General features: G+C 35.7%; 1 protein-coding gene across 3 annotated transcripts; it reads left to right on the top strand.

Annotated features, from left to right (window-relative positions):
• Positions 1-248: 248 nt before the first annotated feature.
• LOC126820435 (stAR-related lipid transfer protein 3) lies at positions 249-25,584 on the top strand. Of its 3 annotated transcripts, none has more exons than XM_050548414.2 (14): positions 249-328; positions 10,763-10,875; positions 12,182-12,323; positions 13,495-13,578; positions 14,470-14,547; positions 15,296-15,349; positions 15,607-15,754; positions 17,076-17,180; positions 18,324-18,421; positions 19,142-19,303; positions 19,918-20,013; positions 20,961-21,145; positions 22,262-22,352; positions 23,886-25,584. In XM_050548414.2, exons 2-14 carry the CDS (start codon positions 10,775-10,777, stop codon positions 23,991-23,993), a joined length of 1,452 nt encoding a protein of 483 aa, XP_050404371.1. In that variant the 5' UTR covers positions 249-328; positions 10,763-10,774; the 3' UTR covers positions 23,994-25,584. The 3 variants fall into 3 exon arrangements, with proteins under 3 accessions (XP_050404371.1, XP_050404370.1, XP_050404369.1); XM_050548413.2 differs by lacking the exon at positions 249-328 and adding an exon at positions 348-557; XM_050548412.2 differs by lacking the exon at positions 249-328 and adding an exon at positions 348-566.
• The last annotated feature ends 1,683 nt before the right edge of the window (positions 25,585-27,267 follow it).

The raw sequence follows: 27,267 nt of genomic DNA, 5'->3' as shown, positions 1-27,267 counted from the left end.
AGACTACATAACATATAAGTGTTTCTTTTAAATCAGTAACACTATGTTGAAATAGAATATTCTATTTCAATGAAAATAATATTTTAAATAATTGTTGACACACATTGGTCATTATATACATTTTTATTATCAATGCATTCTCTCAGACAGACTTTTCTGCCCTTGCAGTTCACACAACTAAAGGATAGCTATCCTTTAAACGTTTTCTAGTTCTTGCCTGATCCGTAATTGGAATTACCGGGGAAAACAGAAGAAGTCAGCTGACTTTGACATGATTGATTGAATTTTGGAGTGTTATATTGCGGAACATTCAGTGCACGCTTGACAGGTAATGTTGATACCGCATCGTAGTCAGTTTGTGACAATTAAGAGTTCACTTCCGGGTCACGCACCTGACTGGTAGTCAACAAAACCAGGTCAATCACTTGCAAGATCTTCTTGAATTTTAGTTATTAACTTAATTAGTTTTTTGCACCAAATGTTTATGACACCTGCAATGATTTAGCAGATTTCGACACTGAATTTTGGAATCGAAGACGAGCATGTCTATAAACAGGGTACGTGTGGTAAGATTAATTAAAATTTACTCGATCTGAATTACAATACAAGTCAGCAATTTCTTCAGTGACAGTTGTTAATTAGTTGGCCTCTAATTGTAGAAAGGAAGATTTACATAGGCCCTATATGATCTTGCTGTATTTGTCTCATTGATTTGTAAGATTAGCTTTTGATATAGTTCCTTTAGGAATGGTGTCTGATCTGACTATGTCCTCTCACATGACATAGTCAATCAGACATACTGATTGATGCCATCCTTAATTGTTGATTGCATTGTTCATAACCAGGCCTGACAATACAATGTTATGTAAATTGGATTATTTATTTATGAAACCTACATATTTATGAATATTGCTATAAATGATGTTGTTGCACAATGTATATTGATATTGTATTTCATCTGTCTATGATGTATCAAAACAAAAATCTTATCTTAATCTTATCATAGACATCTTAAAATCCTAAAGGAACTAAATTTGATATGGATGTAAATTTTAAATGATAGGCCTATTAAGGCAATTTTAGTATTGTCATAGTCTGAATACGCTACATTGATGTGGATTTTTGATGGGAAGTAGACAAATTTATTAGATATTAAAAATTTGAAAACTGGGATCAAACTCTGCTCTGGACCACTCACTGGGCCACAAATGTTCCTGAAGCAATGACCATGAGTTGTACAACATCTAGCCCTTGCTACATTAGTCTGAAATTCCTGAATTTATATGGTATTTCCCTTGGCCTTTACCACCAACACATGTACAAGTGTATTGTCTAGAGGTTGTGACACAAACATACTCAAATCAAACATGGCAACCTCCATGGAAACCTTGCCATTGAATGAATCTTGAACTTTGCAACTCGATTATCACAGGCAGGCATTTTAGCTGGAAAGTATTAGACTTGGTATTCGCGATGATTTTTTCTATTGCGGAATCTGAGAGGTCCCCAGCTGGGTCAGTAGCCAATCGAAATTAGTGACCAGATATGCAGGGTATTACATGAAGGGCTTGATAAGATGTACAGAGTTGAAACGATATGTTGGCCACAGTACAGTATGAATTAAGTTGCGATTTGTAGTCTTTGATCAGCAGATGATATAGCATGATTTATATCACTTTCAGTTTCACAAACTGGACCCATTTATCTAAAGATTAGTCTCGGTTATTAAGTACTCCTACTACAAAAATAATTGATCTATGTTTCATCTTCAGAAATTCATAACTTCACACCCAGAATAAAGTTTTTTGAATGAAATTTTCAATAATTATTCATTTTTTAGTATCTATTTTTTTTAACGAGATATTTAAAAATCCCTGCACAACAGCTGTACAAAAACTGACTTCAGGTTAGATGAGAGGTGTTTTTTTTTTCATCATCATAACGTTTCGGTTAAAAATAAGACACTCTTCATTAAATCTTAAATATCTATTACTGTACTCTCTCCGCCGGCATCGACGACTGATCCAGCATCTAGCTACACAGAACTATCCGCTGGTCCAGCCAATGTTAGAATTATTCTTTTAAGGGAGTGTAATTGCCGTCACCCCTCTATTCCGATTTTTGAACTATTAAAGCAAGAACGGACAGTTCTTTATCTAAATCTTACATAATGCATCTTTAACTGTGTATTAAGAGGAAGTTTGTCATTTAAAATCTGTTTTGATAGCATTTTGCGATATCGAAAAACCATATTGCATTGTAACAGTGCACTTTTCATGAAATATGTACTAAGATTCTTTCAATGAGACAAACAGGTGTCTCTTTTTCTGTGATTTTTAGTGGTCTACATTTAGCTAGAAGGAGTGGCAAAGTCTATTGTGCTTCATGCTCGGACGAAATATATACATGTACAGCTGTGGACCTATTAAAAGCTGGTATACTGATATTAAGTGGACGTTGGATGTAATTTTTGTTTTGTTATGAATTCATGTTCAGTAAATTTTAAAGTACATGTCATTTATCTACTTAGAAGTACTTTACTTTAAAGATACATTATGTAAGGTTTAGATGAAAAGCTGATCATTCTTGCTATAATAGTTCAAAAATAGCTAATAAGAAATGAATACATTGATGCTGAGCGAAGTTAAGAGTGTTTAAAGTTTTGACAAGAAATAAACTAAATTGTCTCGATATTCAAGTATCTTTCCATGATAATAGATGAAGTCTTGAGTCTTTCAATTGGCAACATCTGTGAGTGGCGTCCATATTAAAGCTATAACAGACATCATCTAATCCATTCAATATCTCAGCCATCTATGATCTAGAGAGTTGATTATGGGCTTATCATATGAATAAATATCAAAATAATGTTTTACATGTATACATTACATGTAGTACTTCAAGCCAAGAACTGTCCAGCCTCGTGGGTTTTCTCCGGATCCTCTGGTTTCCTCCCACTGCTAAAGACACCTACACGCAAGCGAATTATTTAAATATAACTGAACCATGTGTTAGTCCCGAAATGACCAAGTGTGTGTGTAGAGTGGATGTTAAACCCCGTTTCTCTCTCTCTCTCTCTCTCTGCAATAGGCAGATTTAACTCTTGAATAATGCCACTTTAAAACTACACATACACTGTATGAATGTAAAAGCTACATGTACAATGTACTGTATCTGAAAGATGTAGCCACGGTGGCTAGGTGGTTTATACGCTGGCTCGCTAGCCTGGAGGTCGGGTGTTCGATCCCTGCATTAGCCGAAAAAGTTCATCCAGATTTTCCAACGTGGTTTCCTCTTGTCAGTGGTGCAGAACGGAGGGCCTGACAAGGACAGCTGTCTAGTCCTTCGGATGACACGGAAAACCAAGGTCCCGTGTATACATTGGAATGCACGTGAAAGATCCCTTGGCAGTTGGAATTCGATATATAAGAGTAGGCGATAGTGCCGCTGCCCGGGCAAAATTTCCCTCATAGCACACTGTATGGCGTATGCCCGTCTTCATTAGCCCAGTAAAGGAGCAGAACAGTAGGATGTTAAACCCCATTTCATTTCATTTCGTATCTGAAAGAATTCAGTTACCTGCAATAGGCAGATTTAACTCTTGAATACCTCTTTAAACTATACATAAACATATATATGTATGTATGCAAAAGCTATATATGTGTCTGAATGAATTGACTTACGCAATCACTTAAGAATAAGAATTGGATCGTTCCCACGCTTGAATATTGAACAGAAATACAATACAATTAAAGCAGGATTATTAAAATCCCATGTGTCAAACAATCCTAAAAGATAGTTTTGACGGTCTGTTGGGCTTTTGTAATAGAATATATAAGTGTACTACATGAACAACTTTCAATCATGTTTGTATAATATCTTAAACACAGATAATGAACTTGGAATTTGATCTTATGTGATGTCATCATGTTAAATATTCTCAGGTGATCCCTTCTCATTTCTATCATTGATTAAAATAGTCATTTTTACCTGATGTACCTTTCTATAAGATAACTCTCGTTACATTATTATATATATATATATACCCATATAGTTTGTAAGGCTGATTGAAGGGCATGCTCAATCATAAACTTATATATTGTTGTTTATTTACATAGACATTTTATTAAATTAAATTCTACAAGAGTTTAGTTGCTTGGTTATACATACATGTAGGCCTACATGCATATTTCATCAAAGCCTCAGGCTAAGTATTTTTGGGCGGATTGAAATTTTTAAAAGCATAAAATCGTAATTCATGTGTCAGTACGATATAATAACAATCAAAAATCACAGAAAATAGACATTGATGATATTCTATACTACATGGTTACTTGTTGATAATATATTAAAATGAAGACTATTGCTTTTAATATTCTGGAATAAATTCTCTACCTGTCTATAAAAAACAAATGTATGTGTACAAACTGTAAAGATGAGGGAATGAAGACAGGTGTTTTTTTTAATGTATTGTAATTTACTTTGAATTATATGATGACATATATTTATCTTCAAGTAAGTTTTAGTTTTATTGTTTCATTTAAAATACATGTATGATTGTAGAGTCTGTAATGTCTGAAGATACCAAATATTGATGATCATCTGTGAATGTGAAAAAACAATTAAAAATGGGGGAGGTACAATGTGATTAAAATACAGATCTATATTTTGTTTCATTATTTTATACTTTTGATGGCTTACACCACATAAAGATCTGACCAGTTGTAGTGGAAGGTTGCGTCAGGTGTCATACGAGTGGGTTTTGACCGTATGATGTCAGACATTGATTAATCAATCAGCGTTAACGTTTCTAGTGGTCAAAAACTCGCCGTAACAGACTTTCATTGGCTAATCCCTCACATCATCCAGAATACGGATCCTAGTGTAGTAAAGACAAGTAAAATGAAAGTTTGAACTATAAAAAACGAAATGAAATAGGATCTGTGTTTTAATCAGATTGGGGGAGGAATTGAGGAAACCTGGGTCTCCTGAGAGAGAACTGCTGATATAGACAAATAATGACGCCTAGAAATAAGGCACCTGTCACGAACAATGTCAGGCACAGATTCTGGCTTTGTCAGGCACAAAACCTCTGGTGCCTGTCATTTTGTCCGGCACTGATTTGTCTTTTTTATTGATATTATTAATACATGTCCGGCACTAAGTTGGAAATGTCAGGTACTATTTCATTAGTGCCTGACATTTTGTCAGGTACATCTAAAACCGTTATTTCCAGGCCTGAAGACACAAATCAGTAAATTTTTATTCATACATCAAATCTAATTATGATTGGGCATTTATTTTCATTCAAATCGAAAGGTGTCCTTATAATAAATGTATATAAAAGGCTGTATCTGGTTGGTGTAGAAAACAACATTAGAAGATGTTAAACACGATTTCATGTCATGGGTGGAGCTGCAGTGGCTTGTGTTCGATCCTGGTGTTGGTAGTGAAAGTTCATTGTGTTTTTATAGAGTGGTTCCCCTTGTCAGTGGTGCAGCACGGAGGGCCTGACAAGAGACAGCATCTAGTGAGTTGGATGGGACAAAAAACGATGTACGATATATTTGTATACATGTTGTTGATGTCCTACATGTATGTATATGTTGTCAACTTGCCTGCGAGTGAAAGAACTTGTAACAGTTAGGATTTGATTTAGTGTAGAGTGTAGAATTTACCCGGACAGCGGCACTACGGGCTACTCTTATATATCAATATATCGAATTCCAACTGTCAAGGTTTTTCATCCCATCTGAACGACTTGACAGCTGTCCTTTTGAGGTCCTTTGTGCTACGCACTAACAAATTATTGAAATAAAATGTTGGTCTTGAAATGACCTGGTTTGTGTGGAGTGGACTTAAATCCACCTCTCTCTCTCTCTCTCTCTCTCTCTCTCTCTCCTTGTCTCACTCATTCAGTCATATGGGCCTTTATAAGGTAGTGAAGACATTGTATTGTATTATTGTTTGAACAGTGATATTGTCCTACAAGCATGTCACATGAGTCTTTGTCGTATATATATATGTACCTGAGTCTCAGTCCTATATATACATGTACATGTACCTTACAGAAAATAGTTAGATAACATCCATGGGGATAAAATAGGCCAGCATTATTTAAAAGGTATTTAATTGATAGATTATGGGTTTTTTATGAGGAAAAACATGAGGAAACAAAAAGGCTAAAAGATGTAATCATATTGTTTGAAGGGTCTAATTTACATAATATATTGGTTTCACATGAGGAAATAGAAGGCTTTCTGATGAAACCATGATTTTTGAAAAGTCAATCAGTCGCATTTTTGCTATTACTTTTTTTATTGTAAATCATTTGTGGCTTTGAAACATTGATGCTATTTCGCCTGTATATTCTTGACATGTCCTACACTATTTTACAAACCTCCGACCAGGAATATGCCCAATCAGACATCAAGATATTGTGAATTATAATCAAAATTCCAAAATTAATTGACTGTACATTGAGTATAATTACTACCAAGCCTGGAAATAAGGCACCCTTCACAGACAATGTCAGGCACAGATTCAGGCTTTGTCACGCACAAAACCTCTGATGCCTGTCATTTTGTCCGGCACTGATTTGGCTTTCTTCTTGACACATATTACTAAAAAATGTCCGGCACTCTGTTGAAAATGTCAGGTACTATTTCATTAGTGTCTGACATTTTGTCAGGTACATCTAAAACCGTTATTTCCAGGCCTGATTACTACTCATCTCGGTTATCGTTGATAATAGGCTACTTCATTGATCAAGGTATTTATTGTGTTATACCGTCTATACACCTACCTTGATTGACTATTTGGCGGTTTGGATGCCTGAATGGTTAGCACGTGCGTGCTGTATCATAAGGCCCGTCATTGAGTCAACTGGTGTGGTTTCGAATCCCCGGTTGTACGAGACAAGGAGTAGGGTCGCCTGTCCAACCTCGTGGGTTTTCTCCTGGCGTGGCGTGGTTTCGAATCCCCGGTTGTACGTGACAAGGAGTAGGGTCGCCTGTCCAACCTCGTGGGTTTTCTCCTGGTCCTCCGGTTTCCTCCCACTGCTAAAGACCCCTATGCGCAAGCGAATTATTGAAATAAAATTAAACCATGTGTTAGTCCCAAAATGACTTAGTTTGTGTCGAGTGGACATTAAACCCCAATTTTCTCTCTCTCTCTCTGATTGACTACTTAATCTGCCTTTCAAACTTTAAAATAAGAAACAATACTTAGGTAATGATGACCAGTCAGAGACATGTCATGGCCCGATCTAACTAAAATGCTGATCTGTATTTCATTTTATTTATACTTTCGATATTTAACAACTCTTCCAGAACTTGTGTAGTGAAGACAAGTAAAACGAAAACGTTGAGAGAATGCTCTTCGAAACGTTACCTTAATAAATCAGTAGCTGTTTTTCCATGTGTTATGGTTTAGGGGGGTTGGATGGCCGAATGGTTAGCACGTGCTCACTTTATCATAAGGCCTGTCATTGAGTCAACTGGCGTGGTTTTGAATCCCTGGTTGTACCTGGCAAGGAGTAGGGGCGCCTGTCCAATCTCGTGGGTTTTCTCCGGTTTCCTCCCACTACTAAAGACCCCTACGCGCAAGCGAATTATTGAAATAAAATTAAACCATATGTTAGTCCCAAAATGACCTAGTTTGTGTCATGTGGAGGTTAAAATCTATTTCTCTTTTTCTCTCGTTATGGTTTATTTATCTACCCAGTAAATGCCACTTAAAGAATATTATCGTCATCAGTATGGAGATATCCACTAACAATACAATTGACAGATAATTAGGAGGTAAATGTGTTAAGACTAAGTACAACCTCACATTTCTGATGCAATGCAGAGACAGCAACTTGCCATGTATGGTTTCAGCTTTGTTGTTGTAGTTATGTCTATACATGTATATGTTGCTTCAATTTTGTTATATTGTATTAGCTTGAAAATGTTGAGAGAGAATACTCTTCAAATCGTCGTCTAAATAAATCAGTAGCTGTTTTTCCATAAGTATGTGTTATAGTTTACCTAAATATTACTGTTATTCAGAATTGTTAACAGTAGGGCTTTAATAGTTGATAGACATGTAGAAAATTTCATGTGTACTGGCTATTTATAGTTTCATAGGGTATCACTGTAACCTTGTGTATTTAGCACTAATTTCTATCACATTCTTTCAATATCAAATCTTTGTTTAAAATTTCTTATAAATCGTTTAAAATCACCAAACATCATTTAATTTTTACTGGTGTCCAGTTTATATTTGACTATTCCATTTTGATAAGGAGTGTCCAATTTACAAGTGTTTAATTTCTCGATCACTGATAAAAAAAAAAAATCATCTAATTTGTACTTGTGTCCTGTTTAAAGTAGCTAAGTCCGTAACCCAATATCATCCAAAATCTTTGACATTGAAAACACAATTTTTTTTGCAATTTAAATCAGCATTGGTGTGGTGATCTTACCTGGAAAATATGGACTTCTGATATCCAATATTTCAGACAAAATAAACATTTTACCATTGGTACACGAATCGTGTACCTTAATGCGTTTCAGTGCAATTTGTAACAAGCTGCTCAAAGAATGTGGCTAGACATATATTCCACATGTCATATCAAACGGTAATGCCATATTCTTATTTGTAGAGCATGCACAATAAATACTATTGATGTTGACTGGAATAACTAGACGCTAGAAACTGGTGTATATCGCCGAACATAACTGATGACAATTCACAGTAAAACAGAAACGATTGAATGTAAAACAGTTTATATAAATTCCTATTATATTATTATATGTCTTGCGACCCATTTGTGCCAATTTCTAGCTCCAAAATATTACCAATTTAGCTCCTTTAAAGCTGACCATTCAATTTTGATAATGAGAGTCCAATTTACAAGCTTTTGACTTGACTTGGACACCATTCTCACATCAAACTAACACACTTCTACTTGCACTTTTAAAGGATGTGTTCTTGCTAGTATTACAGAGCTTTTAGTATACAAGTTTCAAAGAGCCTATGGGATGATTGCTTTAAGATGTATTATGGTTGTCACACTCCAATAATTTGTCCTTTGATGTGGTTTTAGGCATGTGACTTGTAGCAAGGATGTTAATATGAGGTGAAGCTGTTCATATTATTTACATGTAGCGATTCATTACATCTGAATGATGTTTCTAAGCATTTCAAAAATATTTTTTTGAGATCTAAGATGGAGATGAAAAGAACTTTTATGCACCAAATGGACATACATGTACATGTTACAAGGGAAATTTGCCTAGACAGTTGTACTATGGACTATGCCATAAAATGATTTGTTATAAAATGCAGTAAATGTTTGATGTTAGTTCTGAAAGACCTGGACTGGGTTGAATTGAAATTAGTCTTTTCCTCTTTGTAATGTAATCTAACCTTGATACGAATAGTTTTATTGTTTTGGTTTCTTAACTATTTACATGTTTTATGTAATAGATATGTGGGTCAGGATTAAAAATGTCTTACTATTAGATTAGAGTTTTAGCCCTTTTGTACTGCAGAATGTTCTCCTTGTTGGGCTTTGCTCGTGTTTACACACTACACTTTATTTATTCAATTTTAGCATTTTCGAAATTTTTATCTGGATTATCGCCTCATTATATTATCGCCATATTATTGTGAAATTTTTTGACGTTTTCACTCATGACTCCAACTGGCAGACTGTCGCAATTCAGAAGACGACCATAGTCGCATTACTTCTATATTGTAAATCATTATTTTTCTTCATTATGAGTGAAGCCTGTGTTTTCACAGGCCTGGGACTGTACAGCGCTGTGGACGTCTACGCCTGGCCTTTGGATCCATTCATTTGAATTGATATTTGTTGTTGATTTCTTGCACTGTCTGTGTAATTTATCTTGTCAGCAGGTTTGTCATAATGGTTTTGTTTTGCGTGTAGTGCAATTCTCATGCACTTACTATTATGATATATATCACACATCAATCTTTAGTGCTGTCTATAGTGTGTATATATATACAGTATATCAATCATTAGGGCTGTCTATAGTGTGTATATATACAGTATACCAACATTAGGGCTATCTATAGTATGTATATATACAGTATACAGTATATCAATCATTATTCATTAGGGCTGTCTATAGTGTGTATAAGTATATCAATCATTAGGGCTGTCTATAGTGTGTGTATATATACAGTATAAAAAACATTAGGGCTGTCTATAGTGTGTATATATATACAGTATAGCAATCATTAGTGCTGTCTATAGTGTGTATATATACAGTTTATCAAACATTAGGGCTGTCTATACTGTGTTTATATACAGTATATCAATCATTAGTGCTGTCTATAGTGTGTATATATACAGTTTATCAAACATTAGGGCTGTCTATAGTTTGTATATACAGTATATTAATCATTAGTGCTGTCTATAGTGTGTATATATACAGTATACCAACATTAGGGCAGTCTATAGTTTGTATATACAGTATAGTAATCATTAAAGCTGTCTATAGTGGGATATTAATATTAATCATTATCAGGGCCATCTATAGTGTAATATAACTATAACTATATATATACATATATACATGTATTTTGTCATCTCTGTATGATTATGTATTCGCTGTATGATTATATCAACTTCTGGTGGCAGTAATCAATGTATGATTACATGTATATGAACATATAATTGTGTAATGTAAAATCTGGACATTAGAGATCTATAATTAATGAGTCAATGTTGTTTTTTTTTATTTTGCAGCGCAGTGATGACATGGTGAATGTTGGACCTGGTCGTGATGATGCAGCGAAATATGTGGGACAAGTTTTGTATCAGGGTGGACATCTACCGGTAGAAAATGTAAACAATAGCAGGTCAGTTTTGGTTAAGTTTTTCTCAGAAGAAGTCTATTTTCTAGTGTGATTTCTTGTCCGTTTTAAATGAAATTACGTTTAGGATAGTATCTGGACTGGAATGTCCTGATTTCAGATTCCGATTTTGGCACGAAAGACCTTGTCAGTGGTAACATCTGTGCTGGTGCCAAGTCGTTTGAATGGGACAGAAACTGATTTATGCAGGCCAAATTATCCTAAGGTCTGAAAATTACTGAAGTACTGCATTAATGAGATTTGAAAACACCCGATATCCTATCATTAAATTTTCACGAACATCAACAAAATTCATTGTGTGTGAAATAGCTTTTTTAATACATGTCCGACACTGAGTTGAAAAGTCAGGTACTATTTCATTACTGCCTGACATTTTGTCAGGTAGATCTAAAACCGTTATTTCCAGGATACATTCTCTACCTTTTATATATGTTCATTCCCGTCCCCCACAAATGGTGTCCAAATATGCACACGAAGGTTGTGTGGCCAAATGGTCTAACCCACGCACTTTAGATCATAAGGTCTGACATTGACTCAAGTGGCATTGCCTCAGTTCCAAACATGTGACAAAGAGTAGGGTCACCTGCCTAATTTCTTGAGTTTTCTCCAGGTCCTCTGGTTTCCTCCCACTGCCAAACACCCCTAAACTAAGTACATGTGCATGTATAAGCAAGTTATTTAAATAAAATTGTACCATACAGTGTATGTTAGTCCTGAAATGACCTAGTGTTCAGTGAACCTTGTATCCCATTTAGGGGGATCACGTGGCTAAGTGGGTAAGACGTTGCTCGCTAGCCTGGAGGTCTGGTGTTCGATCCCTGCATTGGCTGAGAAAGTTCATCCCGATTTTCCGGCGTGGTTTCCCCTTGTCAGTGATGCAGGACGGAGGGACTGACAAGGACAGCTGTCTAGTCGTTCGGATGGGACGGAAAACCGAGGTCCCGTGTACACATTGGCGTGCACGTAAAAGATCCCTTTGCAGTTGGAATTCGATATAAGAGTAGGCCGTAGCGCCGCTGCCCGGGCAAAATTTCCCTCATAGCACACTGTATGACGTATGCCCGTCTTCATTAGCCCAGGTTAGGAGCAGAACAGTAGGACGTTAAACCCCATTTCATTTCATTTCATTTCATTTTGTATCCCATTTAAATCTCCCTCTCTGTACATGTTTCCTCATAGCACACTGTATAGCGTACACCCGTCTTCATTAGCCCAGCATAGGAGCAGAACAGTAGGACATTAAACCACATTTCATTTCATTTTTGTTTAAATGATTTGTTTTCTACTACAGTGCACTAAACAATGGCAATATGGAAAATGAAGATCTTTGGACCCCAAATTCCGGGAAAATATCAGCAGTTCGACGGACATTTCTTCTATTAACAGTTTTTGATGTTGGTCTCAGTTTTATACTCTGGGTTATATATACACAGGTAATCATATAGATATACTCAGGTAATCATATTGATGTACACAGGTAATCATATTATACACAGGTAATCATATTGATATACATGTACTCAGGTAATCATATTGATATACTCAGGTAATTATATTAATATACACAGGTAATGTACACAAGTAGTCATATTGATATACACAGGTAATCAAATTGATATACTCAGGTAATTATATTGATATACACAGGTAATCATATTGATATACACAGGTACATGTAATCATATTGAGATACACAGGTAATCATATTGATACACACAGGTATTATATTGAGATACACAGGTAATTACATTGATATACACAGACAATTATATTGATATACATTGATAAAGCAACTTATTTGATTTTGGTACATGTAGCTTAGTGAGTAAGAAGCTGGCATGCTAGCCTGGAGGTCGCGTGTTTGATCCGAGAAAGTTTGGCCGAGAAAGTTCATCAGGATTTTCTAACATGGTTTCCCCTTGTCAGTAGTGCAGGATGGAGGACCTGACAAGGACAGCCGTCTAGTCATTCGTATGTGATGGAAAACTGAGGTCCCATGTATACATTAGCGTGCAAATAAAAAATCCCATGGCAGTTGGAATTCGATATAAGAATAATCCATAGTGCTGCTGCCCGGGTAGAATTTCCCTCATAGCACACTGTATGGCGTATGCCCATCTTCATTAGCCCAGTATAGGAACAAAACAGTAGGATGTTAAACTCCATTTGATTTTTTCAGACATTGTCAAATTTCCATGCTGAAATATACTCAAGTTGATTATTGGACATTTAATTAAGAAAACAAAATGGAAATTTCATCACTAGATATATTCTCTCAACTTGGATTTATTCAAATTAAAAACATTCTCACCAATAGAATTAAGTGACTCGTGTAATTATACATACCTAGATACAATCTGGGTTCAATAAGTGGCGGAGGATCTGGCATCTAGTTATCTACATGTAGTTATTCGGATGGGATGCAAAATATTTGAATTCGATGAAGGGTGCTTAGAAACACAACCGACAGGGCAATATTTCCCTCGTAGCATATAGCACTCTACTAAAAGTAGATGTAAATGTTAAAACTTGATCTCATTTTCTGGAAATTATAAGTTTTGTTGTAGCTGACAATATTTTGATATTATTAATTGTATGTTACAGTTATTAGGCAATGGAACTGGTTGGGATAGTTTTAGTCGACAAGTTGTTAATTATACATTTAAAGAGTCTCTTTTTGATACTGTTGTAAGTATAAATATTTCATTATCACAATCAGACCTGCAAATAACGTTTTAGTTATACATGACAAGGGAGCCACAGTGGCTCAGTGAGTAACCAGAAGATACAGGATTTGTTTCCCAGTGTTGGCAGAGAAAGTTGACAGTGATTTTCCAGTGATTTCCCTTTGTCAGGAAAGGGTGCTTTGCAAGGATAGTGTCTAGTTGTTTGGATGGGATGAATAAACACAGTGGCATGAAACATGGTGTACATGTAAATGATCTCTTCAGAGTTGGAATTTGATATGAGAGTAGACTGCACCGCCACTGTCTGTGCAGAATATGCCACAATGCACACTGTATGGCGTATGCATGTCTTCATTAGCCCAGTCGGAGCAGAACAGTAGGACGTTAAACACTAATAGTAATATAATTGAACTTGAAATACACATTACAGCTCATTGCTTGATAATGACTAGTCGAAACGTCGCTCGCGGTAATTATATTCCATAGAATTGTGACCTTTGTCTGTCCATGAGAAGTGAATAAGAGAAGCGAGTGCGAGCTGTAATTACACCCTGTGTGGTACTAGCACCACCGGGTTAAAAGGAAACATCAAGTTTGTATTAAATAGAAAGCCGCTGTGTCTCATTGAGTAAGATGCCTGGCTTGCTAACCAGGAGGGCTAAGACTCTTTCCCGGTGTCAGCCGAGAAAGTTTCTCTGGGCCAATTTCTCTTGTCCGTAGTGCAGGTAGATAGGCTTGGCAAGGACAGTGACTAGTTGATCAGTTGGAACGAAAAACTAAGGTCCGTCTTCTTTAGCCTAGATGGTATAGAAAAGTAGAATATTAAACTCCATTTTATTTCATTCATTAAAGACGAATGTCTCCATTTTTTTATTTTTTGTGTATATTTCAGATGTTATCATTCATACGTTTTACCTTGCTCAATTTAGCTTATGCGTTATTTCGTCTACGACACTGGTGGACAGTAGCGGTGAGTTATTTAAAACATGCAATTGTAACTGACACAAGAAGACTGAGTAGTTCTTTGATTTATGCTTTAAAGTTTTGAATTGGGCTGATCTTGGGTGGTGGATACCTGAGAACTGAATTTCCACTGAGAGTTCTGAGTTGTCTTGGGGATACTCTTGTATATTATTAATTAGTGATTAAATTTTTGTTTCAAATGAATATATCAACATTTTCAACAAAGACATAATTGTCATCCCACGAAATTTCCAAAATTTGATTCGCCTGAGAGGAGAGTAACACTCCTCCCCCCCTTTCAGAACCTCCCTAGAGATACGAAATTGGGGGATTTTTTAGGAAGAAGAGGAACATATTGTATAAGTCAACCAGGAAATAAAATCACATTTCATAAAAATATACACCAGTTTATGCTACGAATGTTAGAAATCTCCAAAATTTGATTTGCATAAGTGGAGAGTAACACCCCCACCCCCCCCCACCCTTCAGAACCTTCCTAAAGAAACGAAACTGGGGGATTGTTTAGGAAGAAAAGAAACATATAGAATAGGTCATCTTGGAAATAAAGGTACATATACACCCTTGTATATAAATATAATCCAAGATTGTGATGAACTACATGTAACTCCTTAGTGTAAGTACTGCTGACCGGTTGACCATTCTCTGTTTCTTAGTGATACATATCGTAAATTCCAAGAGGTTTTGTGCTTGTTTAAGATCTTATTTTAGATTATTTTTTTTTTGTCTTCTTTCAGTTGACTACATTAATGACCAGTGTATTTTTGATAGTAAAAATATTTTTATTTGAAGTAAGTACACGTTTATAAGAATGTTTTGTTAAATTATGTGATGCTGTATCGGGGGCAGTCATGGTACAGTACGGACATCGTGACGGTTTGTCCGTGCACGATTATCGAGGGTTTTTTTTGTTGAAAATTGTCACAATATCGCCACAATAATGCCACGATTTCACTTAGAATAGTTGTAAGTGGCGTCTGCATGTGATTCTCTGTCTCGTTTATCTTTTGCTTGTTTTTAAAAACCAGATTATTTTTCTATTCAACAGTTTACCTCATATGCAAGTTCTAAAAATCCGCTAAGTTACTGTCTGTTGATTATATCGTTTGTTCTGGCGTGGGTGGAGACATGGTTTCTGGATTTTAAAGTTTTACCTCAAGAAAAAAAAGATCTAGAGAGGCGGCGTGCATATAGAGGTGAGTTGACAACATTTCTACCATCACAAACTACATTCTTACTTAAAAATTACGTGTTAAGCAGCCCATACATGCACAAACTTTTTCATCAATAGTATTGATCTCAATAGCATTGATCTCAACTGCATTGATCTCAGCTGCATTGATCTCAATAGTATTGATCTCAATAGTATTGATCTCAATAGCATTGATCTCAACTGTATTGATTTCAACATTATTGACAGTTCGACGATTGCCCTACATGCTCAATATTTATTGTGCAATATTTAGTTTGAGCCCAACTGTCACAATGGACGAACCAACTGCATAGGCTCTTACTCTAGCCTTGAAGCAAATAGCACCAAAAAGACACACACAAATTTATTGATAGTTTGTGCAAAAAATATCTATCTAAAACAGCACCGTCAGTATATTGTCATCAATACTTATAGGCCGTCAATATTACCTATACACAATCAAAAACACGTCAAATAATTTGACGTCAATACTGTTGATGAAAAAGTTTGTGTGTGTATGGGTCACTTTAGTCTCAAAGTGGTCAAAGTATTGTGTTGAGAAGAGATATTAAACCTTACTCCATTTGTTTAGGTCATTTCGGGGCTAACGTCTGGTACAATTTTATTTCAGTAAATCAGTTCGCTAGCGCATAGGGGTCTCTAGCAGTGGGAGGAGATAACCCGTGAGGCTGAACAGGCAACCCTACTCCTTGTCACTATCAAGCTTGGAATCAAAAACACGCCACTTTTCTCATTGATAAATCTTATGATCTAAAGTGCACACGTTAGAAGCTCGACCACCCAGTCACTCGCCGTTAAATGAAATTCCATGAGGGAAGAAATATTATAGCAAGATGTGCCAACTCTTTTTCTAAATCAGGAGTGACAAACTTTTTAATTAGTTTACACATGAATTCAGATGCGCAATACAACTCTTGTACCCCATTTATTTCAACGAATAAAAGTTCATCTTTCCTCGTTTGATTCATTATGCATATTTTAAGCTGAAAACAGATTAATGTGAAACAGGATAACATTTGCTGAAAAGGATGTCCTCAAAATAATAAAAATCGCTAAGAATAATGGGTAGGCTATAGCTACTGTGGCCGTACTTTATTATTATCACAGGGATGCGATGCACCACTTATGGCCATCCCAGATCTAAATCTCACAATAATCTTTGAGAGGCATTTTGTAACTGGATAGAGCAATAAACTATAACACATACTTCTGGAAATGTCGCCCAAATAAATAAAAATCTGTTTTTCCATAAGTATGTGTTATAGTTTATAAATATCACAAGTTGTATATGTTGATCATTTCAGGAATAGTATCTAATGATGAACGAGCTCCGTTGCTAGGTAATAATAGATTGGGTCGGCAGACACCTGGTGGTGAAGAATATTATTCACCTTTAGAAAGTGCTGAAGGTGAATTATTTTTAGATATATTTGTTATTAATTAAAGAGGCCCCAAGTTCACAAAGCATTCCCAGACTTCACTCAACTTTCAATCACTGTTTATGAGAAATATCTATGGTCCAGAAACACAAAACTTTACATATAGTTTCTTATTGATGTATCTGATACATTAAAACAACAAAAGTTTTATAAAGAACTTTATTTTATGATCAGTAGTGGAATACCGCGTTTTATCAGTGAAATAAAAGTGTTATTCCACTGGCTAAAGTAGTCCATGCTGTTTTTACCTAAAATAATTGTAAAATCATAAAATAAATAGAACATTTGTCGTCTAAGCAAGAAAACGTTTATATTTTCACTCATGCTACGCATTTGTGAAAATATAAGTTTTCTTGCTTCTCGATGAAATAAAATATGTTATTCACGACAAAACGACAAATATCCTCTATATATCTTAGTTAAAATAAGGCGAACAGTTTTGAGTAAATTAAGTCGTTAGAATGCTTCGTGAACTCAGAGCCAGATAAATACTAAGGTTCAATCGCAAAATTTCAGTTAATAACCCAGGTATAGATATCTACGCAGACAGAGTAACAAATGATTTATCATTTTCTATCCGCGGCATTGTTCAATTCGACCCACCCATCCAGTTCTGCAGGTTAATCGTTTGGTTTTTATGATGGGAATGCAATCTTTCATATTCATCTTTGAACGACTGCTGTGGTTACATAGAAAATATGCGTTGAATTGGTCTGATCGAGAGGTACTATTTTGGATGTTTCAAGTCTGGTGTTATCCTATAAAGTTTCTTGGGAGGTTCTGGCGTAGGAATTAGGGCCTGACAAGGATTAGTGTCTAGTTGTATTGGAATGGGACAAAAATGTGGAATAGCACATTGTATGGTGTATGTCCATCTTCATTAGCCTCGTGGATCAAAAACAGAGCGTTTTGTGTGCATGAGAAACCAGAATAATTACCAGAACGCGAAATAAACTTACCGTATCGAATGCCACCCCTAGATAAGATTTTATTGTATCATTACATCCACCGAGGACAGCATACAAAGTTACAGTTTATACAAAAGTTGATCATACAATTATAAGATTACATGATTGATGTACAATGTTGATGAAGTGTATATTTTATTAACAGGTTCTGGTGATGAAGACACTATAAGTAATAGAGACAGGTTTTATAGTGATGCATCTAGAAGTACCAGTAGACCACATAGTACTACAAGTTTAGATAAGGTAATAGCTATAGCCTAATGTAGGCTACATAGTACTACAAGTTAAGCCAAATAGCTTTAATATAGGCTACATACACTGAAACCCGGGTATCATTTAATCTTGAGTATCTAGTGCCCATTTCTTTCAAATTCGATTAAAATCACCAAAAATCATCCAATTTGTACTTGTGTCCAGTTTAAAGCTGACCATTCAGTTTTAATAATGAGTGTCCAATTTACAAGCATTTAATTTTTCGATCACTGTTAGAAAATAAACAACCCAATTGATTATTGATGTATAATGATTAATTTTTGAACAGTGGTCAGGAAGTTAAATACTTGTAAATATTTCCTGGACAGCGGAGCTACGGCCTACTCTTTCTTACATTTAATCCCAACTGCCAGGGGATTTTACTTGCACGCCAATGTGTACACAGGACCTTGGTTTTTCATCCCATCCAATCGACTAAGCGACTGTCCTTGTACTGATAAACTTTTTTGGCCAACACTGGGATCAAACCCGCGACATCCAGGCTAATGAGCCAGCATCTTACTCACTTAGCCACTGTGACTCCACATGGTTTATGCCTGTCTTCATTAGTCCTGTAGGGGATTGGATGGCCGAATGGTAAGCATGGGCGTATTGTATCATGAGGTCTGTCATTGAGTCATCTGGCGTGGGTTCGATTCCCTAGTTGTACGTAATGGTTTATTTGATTGTTGGTGTTTTGTTTATCTGTAGATCCCTGATTATGTGGCGTTAGGAGAAAAAGGTTGGAATATTTTATGGAGTATGGTGTCATCTGAGGATGATGAATGGACATTAGATGCTGGTCGTGATATGATTGAAGGCTGTATTTATCAAAAAAATGTTGAGGGAATAGGAAAATTATTTAAATTACAAGTAAGTAAAATTGGAAATCTATATAGTGGTGAGAGCTGTGTTAACCCTTTAGCAGTGTGTACATGTAAATATTGGCATGATGCCATAGGGTCAAAAGCCACTCGTATGCCCCCAGGCGCGACCTCCCACTACAACTGGTCAGATCTTTATTTTAATCAGAAGTCACACAGTAATATGGTTTTCATTGTAATATTTCGGTTATAACCGTGTTACCATTAGCTCAATCAGATTTAAACACAGATCCTATTTCGTTTCGTTTTTATAGTTCAAAATTTCGTTTTACTTGTCTTTACTACACTTGGTTCTGGAAGACTTGTTATTTAACTCGTGTTCTGCTTGAAATGGTCTGTCGAATCGAGTGTTTGACCTTTTTTGCCCAGAACTGTAGGTAATCCACTAGTAACATCAATGCTGATTGGTTAATCAAATGTCTGACGTCATAGGTCAAAAGTCGGTCTTTTGACCCCTGACGTGACCTATCGCCATAACTTGTCAGATCTTCATGTAGTGTAGGCCATCGAAAGTATAAAAAAACGAAACGAAATATAGATCTGTATTTTAATCAGATTGCCATTAGCTAAGATGTAAATATGTATATGTATTTATAATTGCAGGTATATTTAGATATAGATCCTGAAGATTTATGGAATGATTTAGTACATAATTGTATTGCGACTCCAGAATGGAATCCAACAGTACTAGAAATAAAGGTAAATATCAAAATAAAATGAAATGGGGTTTAACTTCTTACTGTTCTTCCCTGACTGGGCTAATAAAGATGGGCATATCCCATACATTTTGACTGGACAGCAACACTACGGCTAACTATTATATTTGGAATTCCAACTGTTAGTCCCATTTGAAGGACTACACAAACTTTTCTTGCCAGACTCTCCATCCTGCACGACTTAAAAGGAAACCGCCCAACAAAATCTTTCACAACCATTATTAAAAGCATATTCCTGAAGCAATTGCCCGAGAAATCCCTCTCTAGCTATTGCTGGATTGGCTTCTGATATTTGAGATTTTGAGGCAGTGTGTCTATTCTTCCCTTTCAATCAAATCTATCCCAAGTACAGCAACATGACAGCCCTTCGTTTAATCTGGGGTCTTCCCTAAAACTTTGGACAGTGATTTAAGGTATTAAAAATGGTGAAAGTATTGTTCGTCTCAATACAGTATTGTTTACATTGTATCTGTGTTGATAGCCTTGTTTGTCACGTAATTAGTTTTTCTGCAATATTCTGCTATGCACTGGTTAATTGGGCATAATAAAATTATGAGTCATAACGTAACGTTATGTAAACATATTTGGTCCAATTTGGAGCTTTGTTTAAAATGCAACGATATTGTTATGCAGTTGGCTATTGGTTGTTAATCAAGCTTTTGACCGGTCATAATTTGGAACAGAAATTTGCTTTCTTTACAGCAGTGTTAAGTGGGATTAGATCTTATCAAACAAAACGTTGTAAGGTGTATGCATTGAAAGAAAACTCGAGACCTCCTAGTTAGTGAGTCAGAATCTTACTTTCTCAGCAACCGTGGATCCCAGATCAGAAAGAAATACAATGATTATAATTAAAAGTTGCTTGATTATGTCTGTTTTTATGTGTAATAGATGATGACACTGATATATATGTATATTTTTTATCATTAGGTTTTATGTGTAATAGATGATGAAACTGATATATGCTATAGTGTTGCTGCTGAAGGTGGTGGTGGATTAGTTTCCAGTCGTGATTTCGTCACAATCCGTCGATATGGTTGTAAGGAAGGGATATGGATGTCAGCCGGGTTCCCTACCACACATCCTGATATGCCTCCACAGAAAAAATATGTTAGGTACGTTCTATCGAGAATGTTTGAAGATTTGATAAGCAGGACTGTATCTAAATTGTCATCACAAGAGATTTTCTGGGGTGGTTGTGCATGAAATTACTTTGACTTTTTATACGCCCACATTGAAATGTGGTCCTATATTGCCGTCATCCCTGTACGTCTGGCCGTAGGTTGGTTCGGCGTCCACAAGAGGCTAAAGTTAATATCCTATTGACTTGCAATTTATACACAGTGTTTAAGGTCATGAGACGAAGAATCATATTGGTTTTTAACAATTTTCGATAATTACGGATATTATCGGATATTAACTTTAGCCTCTTAGAGCATCCACAACCAATTAAATTTATATACAGTGTTTACAGTCATGAGACGAAGAAGCCTATTGATTCAATTTTCCTTCATTTTACCTTAGAATTTCTGACTTGATCTGGTTCTCTCACCTTCCCAGGGGGGTTGGGTGACTGAATGGTTAACTTGTGCGCATTGCATCATAAGGTCTGTCATTGAAGGTCTGTCATTGAATCAATCTGATTAAAACAGATCCAATTTCGTTTTGTTTTTATAGTTCAAAATTTCGATTTTACTTGTCTTTACTACACTTTGATCTGGAAGAGTTGTTATTTAACTCGTGTTCTGCTTGAAATGAGGGGTCAGCCAATCAAATGGTCTGTCGAATCGAGCATTTGACCCTTTTTGCGCGGAACTGTAAGTAGACATTAGTGGCAATAGAAATCAAAACAAAGCAAAAGTAGATGAAAAATACATGGCGGTCGCTAATTGGTTAATCGAATGACTGACGGAATCAGGTCAAATGTTGCTTGCTTGGTACCTGACGTCATAGAACGTGAACTCCCACTATAACTTGTTAGATGTACATGTAGTGTAGGCCATCGAAAGTATAAAAAACGAAACGAAATATAGATCTTTATTTTAATTAGATTGTCATTGAGTCAAGTGGCTAGGTTTCAATTCCCCCGCTTGTACTTGACAAATAAGTACAGTTCAATTTATATGAATATTAAATATTTGGTGCTAAAATTTTTTACATTGAGAAAATATCAATTTAGTCTGTGCTAAACAAAATATGTCAAGTGAATACATGTATATTTTCTTTTGTAGAGGTGAGAATTTACCTGGAGGTTGGGTGTTCAAGCCTACTAATAAACCAGATCAGTGTTTATTTGTTTGGTTTGTTAATACAAATTTAAAGGTGGGTTCAATTTTTCATTTTCATTTCAGAATGGGTGCGATTGTTTCTTCCTCTTCAATAGAAAAATGTTCAAGATTTTTTCAAGCCAGATTCTCACTTGTTTGGGTGTGTGTGTGTGTGCGGAAGTATGACTTTACCCAAACTGGCTTGTGTATATAATGTGCAAAGATTGCTGAATGTAGTTGAAATTCCAATTTATCATATCTTTGTAAATGAGTGGCGGAATTGAACCAATTTTGAACTGATATTCCTTTTAGAGGTTCAACTTTATCAAAATTGCGAGGAATTCATGGATCAGTATCCCTCAAATGTTTATCATTGACTTTAAAGATACCTTCCCGCGTACAAACTAAGTGATTTGATGATATATTTGGACTAAAAACATATTCAAACTAATCTATCTATCAAAAATATGCTTCAAATCCCTCTCCTATCTTTGTATTCATCGGGAGATGCGTTAGATGCCGAGTTGATCAGCTCAATTTGTTGATGGAGAGTCCATTTTTCAGAATGGATTTTTCATTACTTACTGTCCATATTGAGGCCAAAGTAAATTCTTAAATATTTTTTGTCAACTACTTTTTCCGCCGTTTAATTGCAGAGTCTTTTGTATGCCGACACCCTTTAATGTTCCCAAAACCGCCTAACCATTTGATCAAGAAATAACAACTGCTCCCTCAGTCAAGCTAGCACACAATAAGCTGGCAGACAGCAGTCGGGTTGCCAGTTAGTGATACCCTGACATTTTTGCCCAGTGCTTGCACCATGGGTGTTTTTCGGGTAATTCAGTATTTTTCTAATAAGATTGGGGGGTCTATACTTTCCATATATACCAAATTAGAAATAACTACCCAATAAATACTTTCAGGACAAAATAGATTTAAAACCTAAGTCTGTTATAAATAGTTGACCTTTGGCTTTACATTAAAGTAGCCAAGTCTCTAACTCAGTATCATCCAAAATCTTCAACATTGAAAAACACGATTTATTTGTCGGTTTAAATCAACATTGATGTTGTGATCTTATTGGGAAAAGATGGGCTTCTGATATCCACTATTTAAGACAAAATAAACATTTTACAATTGGTACACGAATTGTGTACCATAATGCGCTTCAGCCCCAGTTGTATCAAGAGACTCGAGGGACGAGGCTAGACACATTGCACCAAATCAAACGGCGTATGTAGACTGGAATAACCAGACACGAGAAATTTGCACTCGCTTGAGACTTCTGGCTTATTTCGCCAAACATAACTGATTTGAAATTGAAGTTAAAACGGAAACTATTGAATGTAAATCAGTTTATATACATTCATATTACAGTATTATATGCGTTGCGACCCACTTTTGTCAATTTCTAGGTCCCAAATGTTAGCGATTTAGCTCCTTTAACATTAAATATTTGAGTTGTAGTTTTTGATTTGAGCTTAAACTACAGGACCCAAATTTAACATAAGACTGCTGCATACTTTTATAGTCTGATCACTTCCTGCGCAAAATAATGTAAAAATAATTTTTTTTTTCTATTTTCCAGGGCTGGTTACCGCAGAAGCTAGTCGATCAAACTTTATCGGGCGTTTTGTTAGAATATGTCACATACCTTAAACGGCGGGTCAAAACACTTAAACAGGAACGAGTTTGAATTCATTACTTTCATCTATTTCAATTTGTCGGATGCATCGCAATTCCTCAAGAACAAAAGACTAAGGGGAGCAAACTCTTATACAGTGCTGGCTTCTGTGTTGTTGAAGATTTCAAATATTTTTGTTCATGTTGAACACAGTTAATTATGACATTACGTACCCCATTGTGTGCTTTAATTTTTGTCCAGACTTTATTTATGATGTGTTAAAGAGAGGGAAATGGGGTTAACGTCCACTTGGCACTAACTAGGTCATTTCGTCACAAACATATGGTTCAATTTTTATTTCAATAAGACTGGAGAACCATGAGCTTGGGCAGATGACCCTACTCCTTGTCATGTACAAGCAGGGAATCGAAACCACACCACTTGACTCAATTACAGACCTCATGATCCAAAGTGCACCCAACCCCCCATGTGTAAAAGAAATTCGTTGTGATTTACGAAATGCAGCTTTCTCTTTTATGGCAAAATATCTTGAAAAGTAATTATTTAAAAAAACAAATACAAGCGTACTATATGGGGCCCAGGAAACGAACTTGATGTCATCGCAGCCATCTTGGACTATTAAAAATCAAAGTTTGTCAATCAGTGTGCAATTTGTCCAATGAACAAGCATGCTCAGTTTCATGTCATAATGTCAATCATACTGTAATGGACGAGCCTTAGGATTTTTTCGAAGAGGGTCACTCTCAAGAAGAAAACCCAAGTTGAGTTGCACTTGGAGCTCAGGTTGAACAACTGTTAATTATGACATTACAGACCCCAGTGTGTGCTTGGATTTTTGTCAGACTTTATTTGTTGTGATTTTCAAAATGCAGCTTTCTCTTTTATGGTAAAATATCTTGAATAAAATAAAATTATGGACATACTATGTGGACCAGGAAACTAGCATGCCCAGTTTCATGTTTATCGAAGAGAGTCGCCCTCAAAGAACAAGAAGAACATGAGTAGTGCTTGGGGCTGAGTCCCTGGTCAACAACATTGTGTAACACATTCATCATGAGTAGAACTGCTTGGGGCGGAGTCCCTGGTCCAAAAACAACATTGTGTAATACATTGATCATGAGAAAAGAGTAATTCACATTATTAAAGATGTGTTTGTCTGTGGATTATTGTAACATTAGTTGTAGATAATTGTTTGTGATGAAAAAAAAAATGAAAGTAGTAGTGAGTTATAGAGAATTTGGAATATAGTTAACCCGACGAACACATTTATCATCCTCGAGATTGTGCCTAGATTTTATAACAACATCCTTTTGGGATCAGTTTATTGGCAGCACAAGGACCAGAGGGTTAATCCTATGGACCATGAAGATCCTTAGACATTGTGCCTAGATTTTATGACAAAATCTTTTTGGGATGAGTAAATGTCTGATGGATGTCAAGATGATGATAATAATATATCCACAAAATGTGCTCGTGGTTCATCAGACACTACATGTTGTGTCTAATGATAATATAATTGAAATATGCCTAGATTTCATAACAATGTTTTGGAATTAGTATCAGCAGAAGGACGAGAGAGTTGATGGATGTATACAGGTCACAATTCTATAGAATACAATTACTGCTTATAACTGAGCGACGTTTCGACTGGGCTTCTCTAGTCATTATCAGCAATGATAATGACTAGAGAAGCCTACCGGTAGTCGAAACGTCGCTCAGTTATAAGCAGTAATTGTATTCTATAGAATTGTGACCTGTATACTCCAGTTCAATTACTAAATGCCATTGAAACAATTGATGAATGTAGAGATGACAATACATCAGTTTATTAAGTGCTAATTCCACAAAATGTGATCATGGCACATCAACGCCAGTATCTAATAATATACATTTTTATTGAAATATAATAATATAATTGTGCCTAGATTTTTATGACAGAATCTTTTGGGACCTATTAGTGTTGCTCAAGGACCAGAGAGTTGATGGATGTAGAAATTTCTGTACTAGATGTTAATAATATGTCCGTTTATAAAGTGCTAAATCCACAAAATGTACAAATGGCGCATCAAACTTTAGTGTCTAGTAATATAATTGAAATAAAATACATGTATTATAATTGAAAAAAAAATTGATCGAGTGTTAAACTTCTCTGGGGGTTTGAAGGTAGTTTATTCCACTTAGTAGAAAAGGTGATTTGGAAAGAGCAGACATCTTTAGACTTTGTAGAGACTTGAAAAGAGCGGCCACCAAAGGACTTCGTAGAGACTGTGACTTGGAAAGAGTGGCCACCAAATGACTTTGTAGAGACGGTGACTTGGAAAGAGCCGCCACCAAATGACTTTGTAGAGACGGTGACTTGGAAAGAGCCGCCACCAAAGGGCTTTGTAGAGACGGTGACTTGGAAAGAGTGGCTACCATAGGACTTTGACTTGTACAATAATGTGATGGTGAAGACTAAACAGCCAATAAACCCAGCAGAATTAATGTGATTGTAAAAACTTTCTGATTTTATAATTAAAGATGCATTATGTAAGAGCTAAATCTGCCTATTGCAGATATTTCTTTTAGCCTCAAATGTTCTATGAATTATACATTTATTTACATGACTAGCCCATAATCAACTGCCTATTGCACATCTTTCTTTTGGCCTCAACTGTTCTATGAATTATTAATTAGACATTTATTCACATGACTAGCACATAATCGACTCTCTGAACCATAAGATGGTTGCGATTTTAAATGGATTAAAATATGATGGCTATTTAATAATTTAATTTAAAAATGAATAATGTAGAGACTTTTTTTATTATCATAACCACTGAAGCAATGAATGTTCGTATAGTGCTATAATATGACACATCTTTTATAAGTTCATATAAATAACAAATTTTGTTGTGTTTCATATATACCTCATAGTTGCATATTACCTCTAGATTTTTATTTGTTATTTGTGGAGTACATGCTACTGTTATCATATAGGTGAAATGAAATGCAGTTATCGATCTATCATTAGGCTCTGAATATAGTTCTTCTGGTTGTCATAGATTTTGGTCTACATTTAGGTAGAGATTAAGAAATGAAATGGGGTTTAACATCCCACTTTCTGCTTCATTTGGGCTAATGAAGACGGGCATAGACAATGCAGTGTGGTTAGAGGGAAATTTGGCTTGGATAAAACAAACAGAGTATAATAAAATATAATTATAATAATATAATATAAAGATACGTGCAATTTGTAATATCTTCATGACAATCATCAAATCTTCATGCAGATTTATTTGGTTATAATTGTGTCTCATGGTAAATCGGCTTAAATTGACATGTA

The sequence above is a fragment of the Patella vulgata genome, chromosome 5 (genome assembly GCF_932274485.2).
Source record: "Patella vulgata chromosome 5, xgPatVulg1.2, whole genome shotgun sequence".
Classification (NCBI taxonomy): Eukaryota; Metazoa; Mollusca; class Gastropoda; family Patellidae; genus Patella; species Patella vulgata.
This window is presented reverse-complemented; position numbering and strand designations above follow the sequence as displayed.

What these genes read in the sequence shown, in the direction of transcription:
- LOC126820435 (XM_050548412.2), top strand. Translation starts at nt 543, where the DNA reads ATGTCTATAAACAGGGTACGTGTG. An exon ending in GAGGCGGCGTGCATATAGAG is followed by an intron (nt 15,755 to 17,075) that starts GTGAGTTGACAA and finishes TGATCATTTCAG; the next exon opens with GAATAGTATCTAATGATGAA. An exon ending in CCACAGAAAAAATATGTTAG is followed by an intron (nt 21,146 to 22,261) that starts GTACGTTCTATC and finishes TTTCTTTTGTAG; the next exon opens with AGGTGAGAATTTACCTGGAG.